Source organism: Triturus cristatus, chromosome 9 (assembly GCF_964204655.1).
Source record: "Triturus cristatus chromosome 9, aTriCri1.1, whole genome shotgun sequence".
In the NCBI taxonomy this organism is placed as follows: Eukaryota; Metazoa; Chordata; class Amphibia; order Caudata; family Salamandridae; genus Triturus; species Triturus cristatus.
The window spans coordinates 214,864,289-214,882,857 of NC_140592.1; the positions used below are offsets into that span (position 1 = coordinate 214,864,289).

At 45.6% G+C, this 18,569-nt stretch overlaps 1 protein-coding gene across 4 annotated transcripts in view; it reads right to left on the reverse strand.

Annotated features, from left to right (window-relative positions):
- The window catches only part of PXK (PX domain containing serine/threonine kinase like), a 283,519-nt gene that overhangs the window by 170,769 nt on the left and 94,181 nt on the right, over positions 1-18,569 (reverse strand). For all 4 annotated transcript variants that reach the window (XM_085624745.1, XM_085624748.1, XM_085624746.1 and 1 more), the window contains exons 2-3: positions 7,338-7,388; positions 4,747-4,794 (exon numbers count right to left, since the gene is read on the reverse strand). In XM_085624745.1, coding sequence (XP_085480871.1) covers positions 4,747-4,794; positions 7,338-7,388 — 99 coding nt within the window. The remainder of the gene's footprint in view (positions 1-4,746; positions 4,795-7,337; positions 7,389-18,569) is intronic.

Consider the following 18,569-nt stretch of genomic DNA (forward strand, 5'->3'; position numbering starts at 1 on the left):
CATCCAACTTACTGGCGCTCATTGCATTGACCTCAGAAAGTTGAAAGGTACAGTGAACCGCTCGGGATCTGAGCCTAGGACCCACGAGGTCAAACACAGACCCCAAGAGTACACACTTTAGTCCAATGAGTCACAAGGCCCCTGCGGATAAATAACAAATCTATTCACATCTTATTTATCCCTTAGTGAGGAATCCTTACATGGATGGCACACATTCTTCCTTCTGACGACTGATCACAAGGTCCAGGGGAAAGCATGATTCTTATTTAATTCTTTAATTCTTTGGTACCATTTTGATTCTCTTTACCCGACACAGAAAACGAGTCCAACATGCAATTCCATGATTGCTTTGCAAAATAATTAACAGTGTATCAGATCTTAAATTGTCTTGATAGGCACTTTAAGCAAACTGACTTATGGAGATTAAGTAGCACTGGTAACCACAGAGACGATGTAGCACTGGTAAACACAGATATGATGCAGCACTGGTAATCACAGATATGATGTAGCACTGGTAAACACTGAGATGATAAAGCAATAGTAAGCACAGAGAGTATGTGGCACTGGTAACCACAGAGACAATGTAGCACTGGTAAGCACAGATATGATGTATCACTGGTAAGCACAGATATGATGTAGCCCTGGTAAACACAGATATGATGTAGCACTGGTAAACACAGAGATGATAAAGCAATAGTAAACACAAAGATGATAAAGCACTAGTAAGCAGAGATTATGTAGCACTGGTAAACACAGATGCGATGTAGCACTGGAAAGCACAGAGATTATGTAGCACTGGTAAGCACAGATATGATGTAGCACTGGTAAGCACAGATATGATGTAGCACTGGTAAGCACAGATATGATGTAGCACTGGTAAACACAGAGATGATAAAGCAATAGTAAACACAAAGATGATAAAGCACTAGTAAGCAGAGATTATGTAGCACTGGTAAGCACAGATATGATGTAGCACTGGTAAGCACAGATATGATGTAGCCCTGGTAAACACAGATATGATGTAGCACTGGTAAGCACAGATATGATGTAGCACTGGTAAGCACAGAGATGATGTAGCCCTGGTAAACACAGATATGATGTAGCACTGGTAAGCACAGATATGATGTAGCCCTGGTAAACACAGATATGATGTAGCACTGGTAAGCACAGATATGATGTAGCACTGGTAAGCACAGATATGATGTAGCCCTGGTAAGCACAGATATGATGTAGCCCTGGTAAACACAGATATGATGTAGCACTGGTAAACACAGAATGGCCAACGTTAATTATTGCCCTCACATGACTTATAGGAAACAGCAAAGACAAAATTCTATTTTGTGGGGGAGGTGGAGTGTAATGGACAGCAACTAGAAATACCGACTTGATTCAAGTAATGCTCCTAGAATATGAATTTGTCATCGCTGCCATCACCACATTCCCTTTCCCACATTCTCCCTCTCAACCTTCCAAAAGTTATTTTATGCTCCCTGCTTGACCTTTCAATGAGCTTTCGTGAGGGCTACAAGTGGTAGAATCTCCTTGTCTGACGACTGTTGAAGACTCCAGTGACTGTCCCAATAAACAGGTTGATATAATTTCGGTTCGGGGATAGAAAATGAACCCTCAGACGACAAGCAAACAGCACAACTTTTTTAATTTCTAAATGCCAATAGGATTTGTATATGCCATTCGTTCTTAAAAGAGTTGCGAGCAGTTCATACAAAGCCCTGAGGTTGAACACACACGCGTGTTAATCTACCTTTACCTAGCCTGTGCATATGATGCCTTGTGACATGTGGATTTGACTCTGGATGTCTATAGATAAGAAGCTCTGTAGATATACCTACAAATTGATGTGTTTCTCGAACTTTGGGTATGGGTGATCTGTAGGTGCATGTATTTGTGAATGTGTTTGACATCACTTGTTATTTGAGGCCATCTGTAATTGTATTAAAGTGTACGCCTATAGGTGATTTCTGTGCGCGTGCATGCTTTTTATGTTCCCGCATCATCCAATGGTGGATACCATGACAGAGTGAGTGGTGGTGAAGGAGGTCTGTGCATGTGTTTGAAAAATGTAATTTGTTAGAAAATAATGATTAACTTATGCATACTCTAGATAGCATAACTAGGACGCATCTGGCTGCATTGATTAACCCTACAGAAGTCCAAGTAATTAACTTTGGAACTTCCAACAGACATTGGATACCATCCAATTCCACTTCACCTGAGGTCCTGAAGAAAGCCCCCCCCGACCCCTTCGGGCACTCTAGGGGCTGAAACATGTCGACCGACCACTCAGACTAAAAACTGCAGCGGATACATCACCTATCCTTTCTGCAACTAGCTGTTTTTTATCTTTTTTTCCCTGCACCTAATGGAATAAAATTGAATATAGGTAGCCAGAGGAATTTTTTAACCTATCAGAACACCTGAGCACTTCTCACACTTTTGTATTTTCCCTTCTTTTTTTCCCTGATCACTACTGGAATGGCCAGTGGTTCCCTCCGGGTTGGAGGAAGCATGGGAAAAACCCGATGATGATGCTGTCACGTATCTAAATATCAAGGCGGAGAACCAAGATATACCGCCCACGAACTATTTTACGTGAATGAGGGTTTTTTACCAATATCGGCAACAACTATCCGAACCCTGGTGCCAGCTACAAGTGATCCATTCCCTTTGATTATTACTGCATTGACAACCATTCATGAAATATTGCAGAAAAGCGGGTATTTACTTTAGATGAACATGCACGTCTTTCTCGCTTTTCAGAAATTCAACAAAAATATCACCTCAGTCATGGGCTCTGCATGTAAGTCTAATCTGTTCTGTTCTGGAGGGAAGGGAGACGGATGTCTTACTGTAAGAATGTCAAGGCCGTTCAGCCAAGCGAGCTCTGCTGGTAAACAAACCACCCTGTCCCTGTATTTCATAATCATGAGTCTATCTCCTTAAGTAATTATGTGCAGATTTAACCAATAAGATGCTTTGGCAATTAAGCGTTTCTAGAGGTGGTGTACGACCTATTAGACTGATTGGCTGTAATAATTTAAACATTTCTGTTACAACCATCCCACATAATATCTTATCATGAAATACATGTGCCTTCTGTTTCCAAGATATCATTTTTTTTTTTTAAATAACATTTGGAAATGATCCGAACCTCTTACTAGCAGATTTTTTGCTTTAAGATTTGCTTTAAGATTTATTGGTCTGTCTTGAGAGCTCTTTGAGCTTTTCTTTGGAAGACGGTCCTTTAGTCAGTCTGTTGTTAATTTACTTGATTTATTAACTACTTTTATTTTTTGTAGTGAGCTATATTTTGAATAAACCCACGAGGTTGATAACTTTAGACTTTTGTCATGTGCAGTTTTATTGATCGCCTGGGACTAAATATATGAGAGACTCGGATTCCCATTTCTGCATAACGACCCTCTTGACTTAATTGGTGCGTCGACACGTGTAAGACTATGTATGAGAGTTCCCATGCATTTGCATGTGCAGGTCTTATTTTCAGTTGTTTTACAATTCCTCAATGTGCTAATTTATGTGTACGTAAATTTGTTTTATGCAGCGGGCATCCTTTGCGAGTGAGCGCAGGGGAAGCATCCCTGTGCACATCTGGCACTGACTCACCTATATCACACACATACCCACACTCACAAATCCATTCCAAACTATAGCTTGGACACGGATGTTTTTGTGTGGTTACCACAGTTTTGAAGGAAACTAGTGGCGGGTGATGGGGCAAGAGTGTATATTTGTGTGCATATGTTTGTTTCCTAAAGAGATGGTTTTAGCAGGATTCTTTGTGAGCAGGTGCTTTTAGGCTTTGACTCACATTGGAGACTACTCCAGTATTTTCAGCATATTGTGGATCCATACTGGATGTTCCTATATGGCAGTGGTGTCCTCAAACAATAGTATTCCTCAAACTTGTAAGAGTCGTAGGTGTTGAGGGCAGGCTTGGCATCAAGATTTGCTATGGTGTCAGTGGAAGATTCAATACCAAAGTAATTCTCTGTTTCTGGCACAGAAGCTCCAATATCTTGGGGCCTGCTGGGAGCCACAAGATATTTTGAGGAGAATCTCACATCTATGACCTGAGGATTTCTGACACTCGCTTGTCTTTACGGATGAGGCTAGCATGCCATCCATTTCCTTTGAGGAACAAGTCTTTACTGCATTGGATCAGCTTTTCGGGTTTCAACGAAACAAAGACAGTACCCTCCAAGCAGAGGGAGGAGATGAATTAGAAGCCGAGCGCCAATCAGAAATAGAAGAAGCGGGCCATACGCCGAAAGATCGAAAGACTAACTTGCTGGCAGCATTCACCACAGGTGAAACAGTAATCAACACTACTAAGGTATTATTTACAGATTACTTACTATGAATATCACATATGATAAAAAACAACAAAAAAACTTCAATGTAGCTGCCTTGGAGAGGATTCAGATCAGATATCTACACAGCATGGCATGAAATACTCTACTTTGCAGATAATAGGTTTGCAAACCACCTGGAGTGTTCTTATAAATACAATTTCAAAATAGTACTTTTTTATATGGACAGTGAATATGATATATGATGCATGGGCTAAGTTACTGCTTCAAAAAGCACTTTAGATTCTGTGGTGCCAAACTCAACTGCAGTCATCTCACATACTGCCTCCAGAAAATCACTTACAGCAGGATCACAGGTCACTGTTGAACCAACAAACAACAAAAAAGCAGGTCTTACCTGAAGACTGGTGTTTAGCATATCGAAGTCACTGTACCGTCTCACAATCTGCAAAAGAGAGCCCAAAACAGCAATAAGCAGATGAATGTCACAATGGAATGATCATGGTTAGGACAATTAGGTCTCTAGTGCCGGGACCCTGTGTGTGTGTGGGGGGGGGGCACCTAATACTGGTGCATTCATATTAATGTGTTACAGGGTGAAAGCCCTTTCCACCACCAGACAAGGGGTAGGTCTTGCACTCGACCATTCACAAAAGTGCATGATTGTAAGATCTCCATTAGATATGTAAAGAGAGCAAAATGTGAACAATCCACCAGAAGGGTGTAGTGAAGAGAGAGATCACCAGATTGTAGATAAATCCTTTATTCCACAAAGCAAATATGCATGAAACAGGTGAGCGCCAGGACATAACAAAGGGTAATGCCAAATAGCCACTAAAAGCAACAAAAGCAGCCCCGACAACATGGGAACCATTTCACACACACAGGGCAGAATTTCTTGTTTGCAGCAGCAGCTTACACACTTTACAAGAGGCGTTTTCTCCTAAAACAAAAAATAGCACGTGACTCACTAGTGAATAAAGGAATCAGGCAGATTCCTTGTCCTGTTAATGCACTACCACTATACATAAATCCTCTGTCCGGTAGTGTGGGTATGGTGCCTGTTTTCGGATGGCGGTTGGTCGCAATGACCGGCATGACGGGGAGGCAGGAGAAGTGCTATGTTTTTAAAACGTGAGTCTCAAGGGTTTTCCTAGAAGGGCATTATGTCTACTGGGAAGATGGATATCTGTTCAGAAGAGTGTTCTGGGTAGGAAGGTGCAGAACCTGAAATGTCACAGTAGAAGTTAAAGGACTCTAGTTAGACCAGGCCTGGCTTGGGAGATATTCACAGAATTGTAACAAAAATGATTACTGTCAGTTGTTTGGCTTATGTACTTACCATACCATAAATTGTGTGTCATTTATAGGTGGCAGTTAACACTGAAACAACTCTCTGTTGATGGCAGGTGGAATGAAGGGTCACCCCCAGTATGGACTTCCAAAGAGGGATTGCTTTAGTCTCTTTGTTTTCTTAGGAGCTGGAGTGTCAATAAAAAGGGAATTGGATCTCAGAAGGTGGTACTGGCCACCTTACGGTGCTTGTTTCTAGGCAAGTTAGTTTGGTGTTCCAAAATGGAGTTCCTGATGCGTCACAATCTCCCGGGCCCTTTGTGAATCAACAGTTGCCAGTATGATGCAGGTGCAGTATAGGTGTTACTCTGATGTAGATCAGTGGCGTAACAATAGCCCCCGCAGCCCCTGTGAGGGGGGGGGCACTGAGCTCCAGGGGGGCCCCCTCTGGCATTGTCTACAGGCAGCAGGCCCCTGGCTGGAGAGCTACTGACTGGGTACGGAGCGTGGGGGCCCCTCTCCATGTACTTTGAGAGGCCCCTCTCAAGTTTTGTTACGCCACCGATGTAAATCATAACCGAGAGGCACTGACAGAAGCATCAGAGGGCCACTTCCAGGAGGTGCAAAGCATGCTCCCACTCACAACTGAGGAATATCAGTTGAGCAAACGGTAGGTTGATTACTGCGAGGGCAAGCTACACTACACTAAAAAATATCAATGTCGCATTAGAGGCAGGAGTAAATAATACCATACAGAGTTTTACCCACAGGAACTTAAGCATTATGGAGAATTACCCAATGAATGTTCGGATGAGAAAATCTAGATGCGCTAAAGCGATTTTAAAAGTAGCCTTCAAACCAGAAAGAAACGTTCAAAGATCTGGTTCTATACCACATAAATACTGTCAAATCCAGTCCAGTTTTGGGCAATGTTACGTTTGCAGTGAACAGTAAAATACCTAAGTTGCCATTAGTTACCCTTAAATTCCATGTCAGATCGCCAGATTCCCTCGAACCAGAATCCTCCAGAAGTTTCTTTAAAATTACTTCTGGTTCTGAAAATATTACTCGCTCACTATCCTTACACTTTAGCCACTGACCACTGTGTTTATGAACAAGGATTGGCAAAGACAATAGGTTCGTCCTGCTTCGAGCCCTGACTAAACATAAACACCCGTTGCCATAGAAAAGCATGCATCTAGGAAATACAGAATAAAAGGTTTGATAAATATAGTGTACTTTTAAAATGAGAAATAGTCCCTTGTGCATTGCAATACCAGCACTGCACTGAAGGTGGAATGATACAACAGCCAGTAGCATGAGGCGAGAGAGGGAGGAGAAAGCCAGTGACTTCTCTGGGAAGAGGCAGGGCTCAGTCTATGGACTGATAACAAAAGAGCATGAGGTCCTAAAATCTCTTGGGAAACCACCCATGCAATACCTCCAGAAAACAATCTTTAAATACTTTATTATTTCCAGTGCCCGTGTGCCCTGAAATATTCAATTTCCCTAAATAGTTAATGTTCACGCCTGGCAAGCCATCGACATACTATTCCAATTCACGTAGTTAAAAATTCCTTACTATCCCCCTATGCCAGCTGCAATCCACATGCGGGAGCCCCCCACAATGCAATCTTCAAAGGCTTGCCAGACTGCAGGAGGGGTGAAACGCAGTGCGCACGTGCACACACTCACCTGCCAGCTGTTCTCCACGGAGATCCCTCTCTGAACACGGATGATGTACTCCTGAAAAAAAGAACAGTGTAAACGTGAGGAGGTCGAACCGTTCACGTCTCACAGTCAAGAGCAGACTTCGCGCCTGCAGAAAACTTACGCAAACACGTTCATTTGAAATACAAATTTAAAACTAGAGCCTTGTTCCCTGTCACACTGGTGTTCACGGTCTGAAATGTCTCACTTGTCGCAAATCTGCGCCCGACTGCTGAAATACAATTTTCGTAATATTTTTTGTGGGTTCTGAAAACATAAGTAAATAGGATTTTCATCTAACTCGAAAGGAATGACCAAGCAAGCTTTAGCGCGCTTTTTATGGCGAGTCTGTGCTTGCTGTAAATACTGAATTTCACAATTCCTGCAGTCCCCGGGCAACACAGCTTCTGTACCTACTGCAAGTAGATAGCCTATTTGTAACTCGAGTATCACCCCTGAGCAGCCGTGCGCCACACGCCTGTCTCTGCCAGTTTGTGTCGTTGTTGGGACACTTTCAAGCGTCACACAGTACATGCATATGCTTATTCTAGATTCCCTTCTTCCAGATGCCATTAACATCGAAGGGAAAATAAATAAACAAGCATAAAGTCTGTTGAAATAAACAAAATACGATTTCTATTCGGTCAAAATGGACGGCAATATGGAGCTCTTAATGTGCAACCTAAGCACTTCCAGGTGAAGGGTCACACACAACACTGGCTCTTACGGTCGATAGGAGTTTAACACTGAACGGTCCGGTGGGACAGATAAAGGCCGTAATTTGAAATGAAAAGCTCTGCTAGGAACAAAACCAGTTATAATCTGGTTTCGGAAATCCGTTTCTAGCTCTCTGAGTGGGTGAGCCCTGACTGCATAGAAGCATTATCTGGATAGAAGATGCAATAAAGAACAGGGGCATGGATGGCAACCATATGTGAAAAAACTAAAAAGAAATCCGTATAGGAAGAGAAAGGGGCAGAAAAAAAGACATTAGTGAGAGCCACAGAGAAACAGATATTAAGGATATGAGTAGAAAACCAGCATCACTTGAAATAGACAGAAATTGAATTAATAGAGTGGGGAGACATGCTATGTTATGTTAGAAGGGTTCTGTAGAGCGCTCGTTCGCCGGTTGGTTTCTTGGCGCTGATGAGGCAGAGGGATTGCCGGTCCGAACAGATTAATTATAGGCACATGAGAAAAGCCCTGTATTGAGAGACTTTCTGAAATTGATCAGGTTTGTGCTTAATCTGATTTCCAATGGGATGGAGTTCCATAGTCGGGAGCAAGGGTCGCGAACCTGCTGCTTCAGTTTGAAGGTGGGTACTGCGAGGAGGTGAAGATGGGCTGAGCAGAGATTGCGTGAGGGTGTGGATCGGGAAATGCGGTCAGTAATACATTTGGGGCTGCGATTATTTAGGGATTTATACACCAGGCAGGCAATTTTAAAGGTACAGCGTTGGGGGATAGGTAACCTGTGTAGTTTTTTAAAGAGAGGGGAGGCGTGTTGCCATCTGGGTTGTTTGTAGATTAGTCTTGCCGCTTGATTTTGAACTAGTTGTAGTAGTTTAGTTAGTCCAATTGGGAGTCCCAGGAAGGTGGCGTTTGCATAGTCAAGCCGGGATAAAACCAGGGCTATCACGACCTGGATTAGTGCAGTTTGGGATAGAAGCCTGCTTATTTTCCTTATTTTGCGTAATGGCAGGAAGCAGGTGCAGATCACGGTGCTTATGTGTGCTTTGAGGGACAGATCATTGCTTATGGTAACCCCAAGGCTCCTTACTGAGGTGGTGGGAGAGGGTGGGGGGCCAAGGTTGTTAGGTCAGTAGTGAGGGCCTCAGTTATTTTGTGCCGCACCTATCAGTATTAGTTCAGTTTTGCTAGGGTTTAGTTTTAAATGATTGTGATCAATCCATTGGCGAATGAAAGTCATGGTGTCTTTGAAATCCGAAATAAAACTGGGGGGAGTTGTCGATGTGGAACAGGAGTTGGAGGTCGTCGGCGTAATTGAAAAGTGACTCTTCTCTCCTTGAGGGCGCTTATTAGTGGGTGGAGGTAGATATTGAATAGGTGGGGGGATAGGGACGAGCCCTGTGGGACCCCACAAGTTGTTAGCTTGGGGGCAGTGAACGGGCCGGAGCGGACTGCCTGAGAGCGGTTGTTTAAAAAGGATTTGATCCAGCAGAGAGCTGGGCTCCTGATGCCTGCCGCTTCTACCCTTTCGGCCAAAATTACGAGGTCGACCGTATCAAAGGCCGCCGAAAGGTCAAGCTGTACCAGGAATGTATGAATGAAATCGTGAATAAGAATCTGTGACATAAGGAAAATATGTAAATCTTGTCCTCCGCGTTGGATCAAGCACTAGAAATGTACGTAATGAGAAGGAGCACGAGCCATGTTTATTACAAGAAGGCGCACTTGCAATACCTGTAATGAGGAACTCTAGCAATGTATATAACTTGAATCAACACTAGTGGGGTATACACAGGGCTTTAAGTGGGGGGGAAAAACTGGGGGTGCTTTAAAAGAGGCGGGGCAAACTTCATAAAAGGGGTGTGGCCTATCCAAGTAGGGGCGTGGTCTAAATAAAGATATGTATGGATAACGCCATACACCCTCCCAGAGGCGCAAGTAGAGCCAAATTTCGAGGGGGGGGGGCTAAGAAAACATTTTTTTTGGGGGGGGGAGGGTAATTCTTCAAACAATAGGCAGAGTGGAGCTGCAGGGGCTCTACAAAGGGGTGAAAAACAACAAAGCCTCATTAACAAGCAAATGGTCTTTTAAAGACCTGTGAAGGACTCTGGTGCGGCTGTGTGTGTTTGGAGGCTGGTTGCAGGATCGCAATCTTACGCTTACTGAAAATAAGGCGCTAAATCTATGAAATTATACGTTTTTTTACTATCCTTAGTTCTACGTAGCATACCCAACAAACAAAGCTTTACTCAGAATGACTCGGAGATAGGTGCCTGAAAAGTCATTAATTAAAGAGTGGACTTTCTGTCCTAAACTGTGATACTTCCCCACAGTCCCGCATCATATGATCAGAATCTGTATGAAAGGATCTACAGCGTGCACAAAGGTCAGCAGCCTCAGGATCTAGCCTGGCAATTCCAGCTAGAGCAAAATAAGTTTGGTGCAAGAAAAAGAAAAAAAAAAAAAAAAGAACGGACTACCTCTGCAAAGCCTGAAAATAGAGTCCGATAGAGATCCGTTTTGAGGCCCCCTGAAAATAACTGCCAGTGCCCAGACCCGGACAGACCCGGCCCACTTAAAGCCCTGGGTATAAAACACGAAGAAGCACTAGTGATACAGAGGTAGAAGGAGCCCCGGCAATGTGCACAACAAGATCACAAGCAATGGACGGAACGAGAAGGACACTAATCAGCGGAGACAATGGAGCACTGGTAGTGAAGAGAGACAAATGGGGCACAATTGAGGTATAGATAGCAACTGTGGATTACAGGAATTTTAATAGAAGGATGACGGACACTGACACTTGAAGATAGAGGGATTATACGCGGTCCCTTGTTTGATTATACACTGGGTTTGCCTGCAGTCTTACTATAATTTTCACACTTTAATGTCTCACACGACTCGTCAAATTGATTCTAGTGGCTTTTTACACTGGCTTGCCTGCGGTACTATTTTCACACACTAATCATGGTTATTGCGCATTGTCATTGGGCTATACAGCTCACTTTCTAAATTTATATCTACTGACCTACGACCAGGTTTTAGTGGCAACCGAAATAAAAGGTGCTGTAATGCACCAAAGCATGTGACACGGAAATTAATTGTGGTAACAGCAGCTCCTTAAATGTAAGGAAGCATTTTTCCACCAGTAACTGCACTTATGAAATATAAATATTAACGGTCGACATGAACACTAAGTATAATGTTACAAATGTATGTGCATGATGACTGTAAGATGGGTTTCAATTTGATTTTCCAGCCCTGAGGAAGTCGTAGGGTGACACACCCACTGATGAAACACGTGTTAGCTGGCAGAGGAATCAAAATCCAATTAAAGAAAGAATTGGAGAATTTAAGGACGACTGGATGACTCATTTGTATTAATACACTATTGTATGTGCTGAGAGACATGTTTCAATTTCCTTATAATGTACGACAGGTGGTACTTTATTCCATATAATACATGATCACACCATAACTTTTCCCAAACACACTTCTATCCTTGGTGCGCTGCTCTTTCTAATGAAAGTGACAGCATCCCTGCAAACACTAAGAATAAAAGTAGAATTTCTAGAGCAAAATTAAACGCACCAAAAAAGAGGTTAGATATTTGCTGCAAAAAGATAAATGATCAGTTTAGTACAAGTCAGATTTCTTAAAAAGCGTTGTAGAAACATTCAGAGAGTTTTTGTTTTTTCTATAAAAACCTCATGCATGCAAAAAATAAATATGATGCCATAAATAGCTCATTTCTGTTTATAACTATTCATCTAGAAAAACTGAGCAAAAGAAGGAAAATCCACTGTGAAGTCAGAGCACTCAATTGTGGTAAGTTGATCAGCTACTCCATTTCTCGGTTAGGGGCAACTTGGTGCATCACCAGTCGTCTCTAATAAGACAATCAGAGACAGGTTTTTATACAGGGATTGCAGGATCCCATTTATTATACTTGTATATACTTTCAGCCAGCCCTCTCCATCCATTGGCCTGTCATTGTGCCAGTCACATTTTTCAACAGCCTGCTGTAGTACTCTACACTGCATGTGGCTACGGGTTAGCCCTCTTCACCCAATAGTTGGCTTCAATGTGAGTGATGGCAATCTGCCCTTTCACTGGGAGCACACCCACACACAAAACAGTTCTATTCAGAGTAGGACCTACTATGGCAATGGGAGCTTTATGAGACCACAAAAAATGTTTTTTCTTTCATTTTTTAGAACATTTTAGTTCTTTTTTACCGTCTCCCTTCCAACCTTTACTATACTATTTGTTTGGATGTGGGGGGACCCAGGGGCTGCAGGGCGCGAGCCAGTCTCCCCCTGGGTGGCTTCGCACAATGGAGCGGCCACCCAGGTGTAGTTAAGGGGACAATCAGGGAGGCGGGAGGCGCGCGAGGGTAGGGCATAAGTAGGCGGCGAGAAGGGCGGGAAAGTTAGTGTGCCCTCGGGAGCGGGGAGGAGGGGTCGTCAGTATTTTGTCCTTTTTCTCTCACCGTAGGGTTTGCGCAGTCAGGATGACGTCGCTGGAGGCGGTCCGGGTGCTCTGCGAGGCCAGCAGAAGCGATTTATTGAAGCCCGGTGTTTCAGGTCAGGCCTGGGTGGGCCTCGAACGCGCTCCCAGGAAAGCGAGGAGTGGCGTCGCTCGAGCGGTGGAAGCATGCCTGTCTCCGCAACCCGCAGCAGTCGAGGAGGTCGCACTGGAGGTGACGGTGGGGCCTGAACAGGTCCGGGTTGCGGGCGTGGAGGAGCAGGCTGGCCCTTCCGCGATGGTGACCGAGGAGGTGCAGGTACGTGCGCCCGCCTGTATAGCTGTGGGCGGGCGGCGCGTTAAAGCGGGAGGGAGGAGGGGGCGGTCCCTCGTTTCAGCTGGGATTCGTGGAAGGAGCGCTGTTGGCCGGGCTGGTTTACTGAATGAGTATGGCAAGAGAGGGCGGCGAGCAAAGAGTTTGGAGGCAGTGGTGACCCCCGGGCCTGTTCATGTGCAAGCTCCCTCCCCAGTCTTAGGGCCTGCTGGCTTGGTGTGGCAGGGCAGTCCTCAGTTGGTGCAAGTTAATGGGCAACAATTTATTCTGAGCCCAGCGCCGTCATTGCCAGGCATTTCCTCACAGGGGCTCAATAGGGAGTCCCCCTTGGGGGGGCCGTCGGGAGTATTGGCACACGGAAGTGGTGTTGGGGCCCCGGGTACAGTTCGGCCAGGTACAGCCAACATAGGCGGAGGTCTGTTGGGGCAGAGGAGTGAGCAGGGAGGTGCAGATTACGTGCAGTTGCCTGCCAGGTCTCAACAATCCTGTGACACATGCCCCCTTTTTTCCCAAGGCGATGTTAGCGGCCAAGTAGCTCATCGGTTCACCGGCACATCGTTAGTGCATGGGCCACAGGGATCGCGTTTGGAGGGGTTTTCCCCGACGGGGGTACAGGAGCCACGGGCTGGCCAGTGGGTATGGGTGGGTAGTGAGGGTGCAGTGGTCAAGGCACTGGGTGGAAGTCTTGAGGACAGGGGGTGTGCAGCTGGTGAGAAGGAACAGTATGGTCTGAGCAGCTTGCCAGAGAATATGCCGGTTTTAACCGCAAGGATTGCGGCCGGCAAGTGCCCACTGCGGATGGAGCACGCTGCGGCTCTGTCTGGGGTGTCCTCATGAGGGAGGGCGATCTGGAGCGGATTTCCCTTCACAGACAGGCCACCCCTCAGCTACGAGGACTGATAATTGGCATTTGGGTTCTGGAAGAGGGGTTTGTTTTTTGGATATGAAGGGGGACAGTGGGGCTCCTGCTGGTGATCTTGTGAGTCCGGATATGGACAGTGATGATTTGGAGGAAGGTGAATTGAGAGACTGGGATGGTGACAATGGGGAACAATTGGTGAAATCTGTGAGGGGTAAGAGGGTTTTTTTGGGGCAACAAAATGTGCTTCGTTTTTTGCAGACGTCAAGTGCGGACAATGCAAAGGTGCGGGATCCTGCAACTATCAGTCGACCACAAGTGGATCGGCCAGTCGTCAACCCAAGAGCAGCTCCGTTGCCTAAAGGTACGGCGGGATGGTGGTCTGTTTGGCAGCAAGGGGGTCACCCGCCCAAAGCAACCAGGTCCATTGGTGTTGGGGGGGGGAGAGATTGGGGGAGACGGGGCCTTCCGGGGTTGTACAACAAGGTTCATCGCTGGGGGAGGTGCGGGGGGGTTGCCTCCATCCCTGGGGCACAGCCCACTGCGGCACCGAGTAAGGCGGTCATGGATGCAGTGGAGACAGATAAAAATATACACAAAAAATTGCCTTATATGGGGATTGCTATGCCATTGGGCTCGCATTTATCAGAAAAGACAAAAAGCAGAATTTGGCGTCATGAGTTTGTGGATGTTTTTAAATTGTCATTGAGGCAAAAGAAGGATCTAAGGAGGAAGAATGGGAGTTGGCCAGGCGTCCTAGGGTCCCCAAAACTATTGAGAACTGGTCTTCTGCTTTTCTTATTTACGCCAGCATATATTGTGAAAAATATCCGGATAGGGCGGTAGCAATTTTCAAATATATGGATATTATAAGGAAGGCTCAGAGTTACTTTGGGGGGTTTGCATGGTTGTCATATGACGAGGAGTTTAGAGCTCCACTGAGTGTGTCCCATGATAGACCCTGGGGTGATGTGGATTCCGAGCTGTGGCTCCAATGGATGGCATCTTCTCAGCCGCCTGCTACCACTCATACGGCAAGTGGGTTACCAGTATCTTATCGGCCCTTTCAATCTCGTCCCGTCCAGCCTGGGGTGGAAAGGGTCAGACAACCAATTTTGGGACCTGTTGGAATTTCAACAGGGGTTTCTGCAGTAGGCAGTTTTGCAGGTATAAGCATGAGTGCTCACAATGTGGTGGCAAACATCCCCTCACACAATGCTTCGCTGGCCAGAGGTTTGGTGAACAGGGCAGGGGGTAGCGGGGAAGAGGACATGTTTTACAATTTGCATCAAAAGGGTCCTACCCCAATTAAGTTCGAGATTCTGGTGCGATGGCTGGAGGAGTATCCAGATGCTGCGGCCGCCAACAGACTTTTTTGGGGTTTCAAGGATGGTTTCAAAATTGGTTACCAGGGCCCATGGCAGAGTAGGTGGCCTGATAATTTGAAGTCAGCTAAAGATTTCCCTCAGGTGGTTCAACAGAAGTTACGGTTCGAAGTGGAGGCAGGTAGAGTTGCTGGTCCCTTTGTGCACTGTCCAATGCCCAATTTGATTATCTCTCCTGTGGGGGTGGTACCCAAAAAGAAAGCAGGGGAGTTCCGTCTGATACACCACTTGTCATGGCCAGAGGATTCCTCAATTAACGATTTTATATCGCCTGTGGATTCCTGCGTGTCTTACGCTTCTGTGGATGATGCTCTGCATTTGGTTAGATCGGCAGGGAGAGCTGCGCAATTGGCCAAGAGTGATATCCAATCGGCGTTTCGTCTGTTACCCATTCATCCTTCCGATTTTGAACTGTTGGGAATGCAGGTGCAAGGGGCTTTTTATGTAGATAAAATGCTTCCCATGGGATGTTCTATATCGTGTGCCCTCTTTGAAACATTCAGCCCGTTCCTGCAGTGGCGCTTCACTCATGTTACTGGTCATGCCCTCGTTTGTCATTATTTGGATGATTTTCTGTTCATTGGCGTTCAGAACACAGGTCGGTGTCAAGGGGCTTTGCATTCTTTTCAGATAATGGCACAGGAGCTGGGGGTGCCGTTGGCAATGGATAAGATGGAGGGTCCCAGTACAACGATGGTTTTCTTGGGTATTGAAATTGACACGGTGTCAATGGTAGCACGGTTGCCAGCGGCGAAAGTGCAGGAGATTTCAGCTTTTTTGACCTCTGTGATGGCAGAGCACAAATTGGAGCTCAGGAAGGTGCAAAAACTGTTGGGCTACCTCAATTTTGCGTGCAGGGTGGTCCGGGCTGGGAGAACTTTCTGTAGGAGGCTGGGGATGTCTATGTCAGGGGCTTTTCTCCCTCACCACAGAGTGCGTATCTCAGCAGCTACTAGGGCTGATTTGTCCATATGGTTGACTTTTCTAGCGGAGTTTAATGGTGTGTCTTTATTTTTTGCGGATAAAGACATGATTTGGCAAATTCAGATTTACTCGGATGAGTCTAGGGCAAAGGGTTTTGGAGTATTTTGGGAAGGGTGTTGGTGTGCTGAAAGTTGGCCGCGGCGTTGGATATTGCAAGGTCGCAGTATAGCTTTCTTAGAGTTTTTTTCCCCTTCTAGTTGCCTTGTAAGTTTGGGGCGAAGAATTTCAGAATCGTTCAGTGCTGTTTAATGTTGATAATCTAACGGTGGTTGAATTGATTAATAACCAAGAAGCCAGGGATTTGAGAGTCTTACGCTTGTTGCTTGCTTTTATGCTCAAATGTTTACAGCTTAACATTGTTTTTAAGGCACGACACATTCCAGGAGTGCATAACGGTATAGGAGACTCTCTGTCTCGTTTGCAGTGGGCGAGATTTCGCAGGCTGGCCCCTGGGGCGGAACACACCAAGACTCAAATCCCGCAGTGTGTCTGGGAGTGGGGGGACTGAGACTTGTCGCCTTGATAGAGAACTCAATAGCGGCATCTACAAGAAGGAGCTATCAGCAAGCGTGGAGCGAGTTCTTATGCTATGGTAACCTGTGTGCTGAGAATAGGTGGAGGATGGAAGATGACCAGTTTGTATTAGGTTTTGTGTTACACCTGATAGACAAAGGTTTTTCCCATACTACCATTTCTGGCAAATTGGCTGGGATTTCCTTTTACGGGCAGTTGTGGTGGGGGAGGGATCTGGTTAAGGGGGTTTTGGTGAAGAGGGTCCTTAGAGGTTTAAGTAGGGTGCAGGCGGGGACGAAGCAGTGACGTATGATTTGTTACAAAGAATGCTTTTGCAGCTCCCATTTTTCTGTTACAATGAGGCTGAGTGTGGTCTTTTTCGATTATGTTTTGTATGGTTGTTTTTTGGGGCATTCAGAGCTTCGGAGCTCCTTGGTCTGCGACATAGGTTAGGTATTCACAGTGATGAGGTTTTTCTAGAAGAGCACAGATTGCACCTTTGGTTGAGGTTTTCCAAGACTGATCAACTGGGCTGGGGTAAATGGGTTTTCTTAAACAGAAGTGGGGTGGGCATATGCTGTCCTGTTGGGGAATGGGAGGTTTTCAAGGCTTTTAGTCGTTTTTCTCCGGGAAGCATTTTTTGCCATGCCTCGGGACAACCGATTTCCGTTGTTCAGTTGCTGGCAGTGATGAGGAAGGTGCTCATTAGTTTGGGTGAAAATCCCTTATGTTTTGGAACGCACTCTTTCCGTATTGGGGCAGCCACAGAGGCGGCCAGGTTGGGGTGGTCCTGGGCAGACATACGTCGCATTGGGAGATGGAAGTCCAAATGTTGCGAAAAATATGTTAGGAAATACTCAGCATAGATCCTCGTTCTTTTTGGTTAATATTTGTTTTTCTATCTAGGTAAGGTTCCGGGGCCTGTAAACTCGAAAAAGACAACTTGGATAATCGGACACTCCTTCGTAAAATGGGCCGCTGTGTATTCTGAGCAACAGATTTGCGGGAGATCACTTGGACTTCAAAGTGCTAGCCACGAGGTCATATGGAAGGGTAAAGGGGGAATGCGATGGGGGGGGTTTGTTTCCCTTGTTGGCCACTATGTGTTCAAGAGGGGGCCCACCGAATTTGCTCATTATTCATTTGGGCGCGAATGATCTGGTTGACTTATCTGGGCTGACTCTAATTAAGTTGATGAAACGTGATCTGGAGGTCCTCAAGTCTACTTGGGAGGCCACTCAGTTGATTTGGACGGAGTTCATAACGAGGCTGCACTGGAGAGGAGCACGACATCACGCAGCTATGGAGAAGGCGAGAAGGAAGGTCAACCGGGCCATGAGACTGTTCTGTGAGGGTCTTGGGGTGAGGGTTCTCGCTCACTCCAACATACGAAACACTGAAGGGTACCTTTTTCGGGAAGATGGGGTACATTTGTCTACGATGGGGCAGGCGTACTATCTCCTTGAGTTAAGGGATTTGATTGGGCAAATCTGGAAAAAAAGCATATGGTGCTCCTGAGAAGGGTCTTCAAACAAATATTTCTCTTAGGTGGGGCAGGAAAACTCTGTTGGTTTTCCTGGGTGGCGGGTTTTGCTGGGGGGGTGGGCAGCCTTGAGCGAGATTGTCCATCCTCCAACGGGGGAGGGGGGGCTCAGTCACGTGAACAGGAAAGGAGAATTAGGGGAAGCTATACACAGGGGTCAGTTATTCTGGTTCGGAGTGGGGTTTTACATTGGGGGTATGTTTTGTTGGATAGGTGAAGACAAACTTGGGGAATTTTTATTTCATTGGAATGGCAAAATGTGTTGCAGAAAAAAAATAATTGGCACCTGTCTTAATAAAGTGGCCTTTTTTGCTAAGCAAGGAAGTTGTGGTTCGTGAGTTATTGTGCGAGTGTCCAATCTGACGTCGGAGGCCAGGTCAGTTCCCTTAGCCGTTGCATGATTTTGATTAAATTGCACACATTTGACTTGCATTTTTGT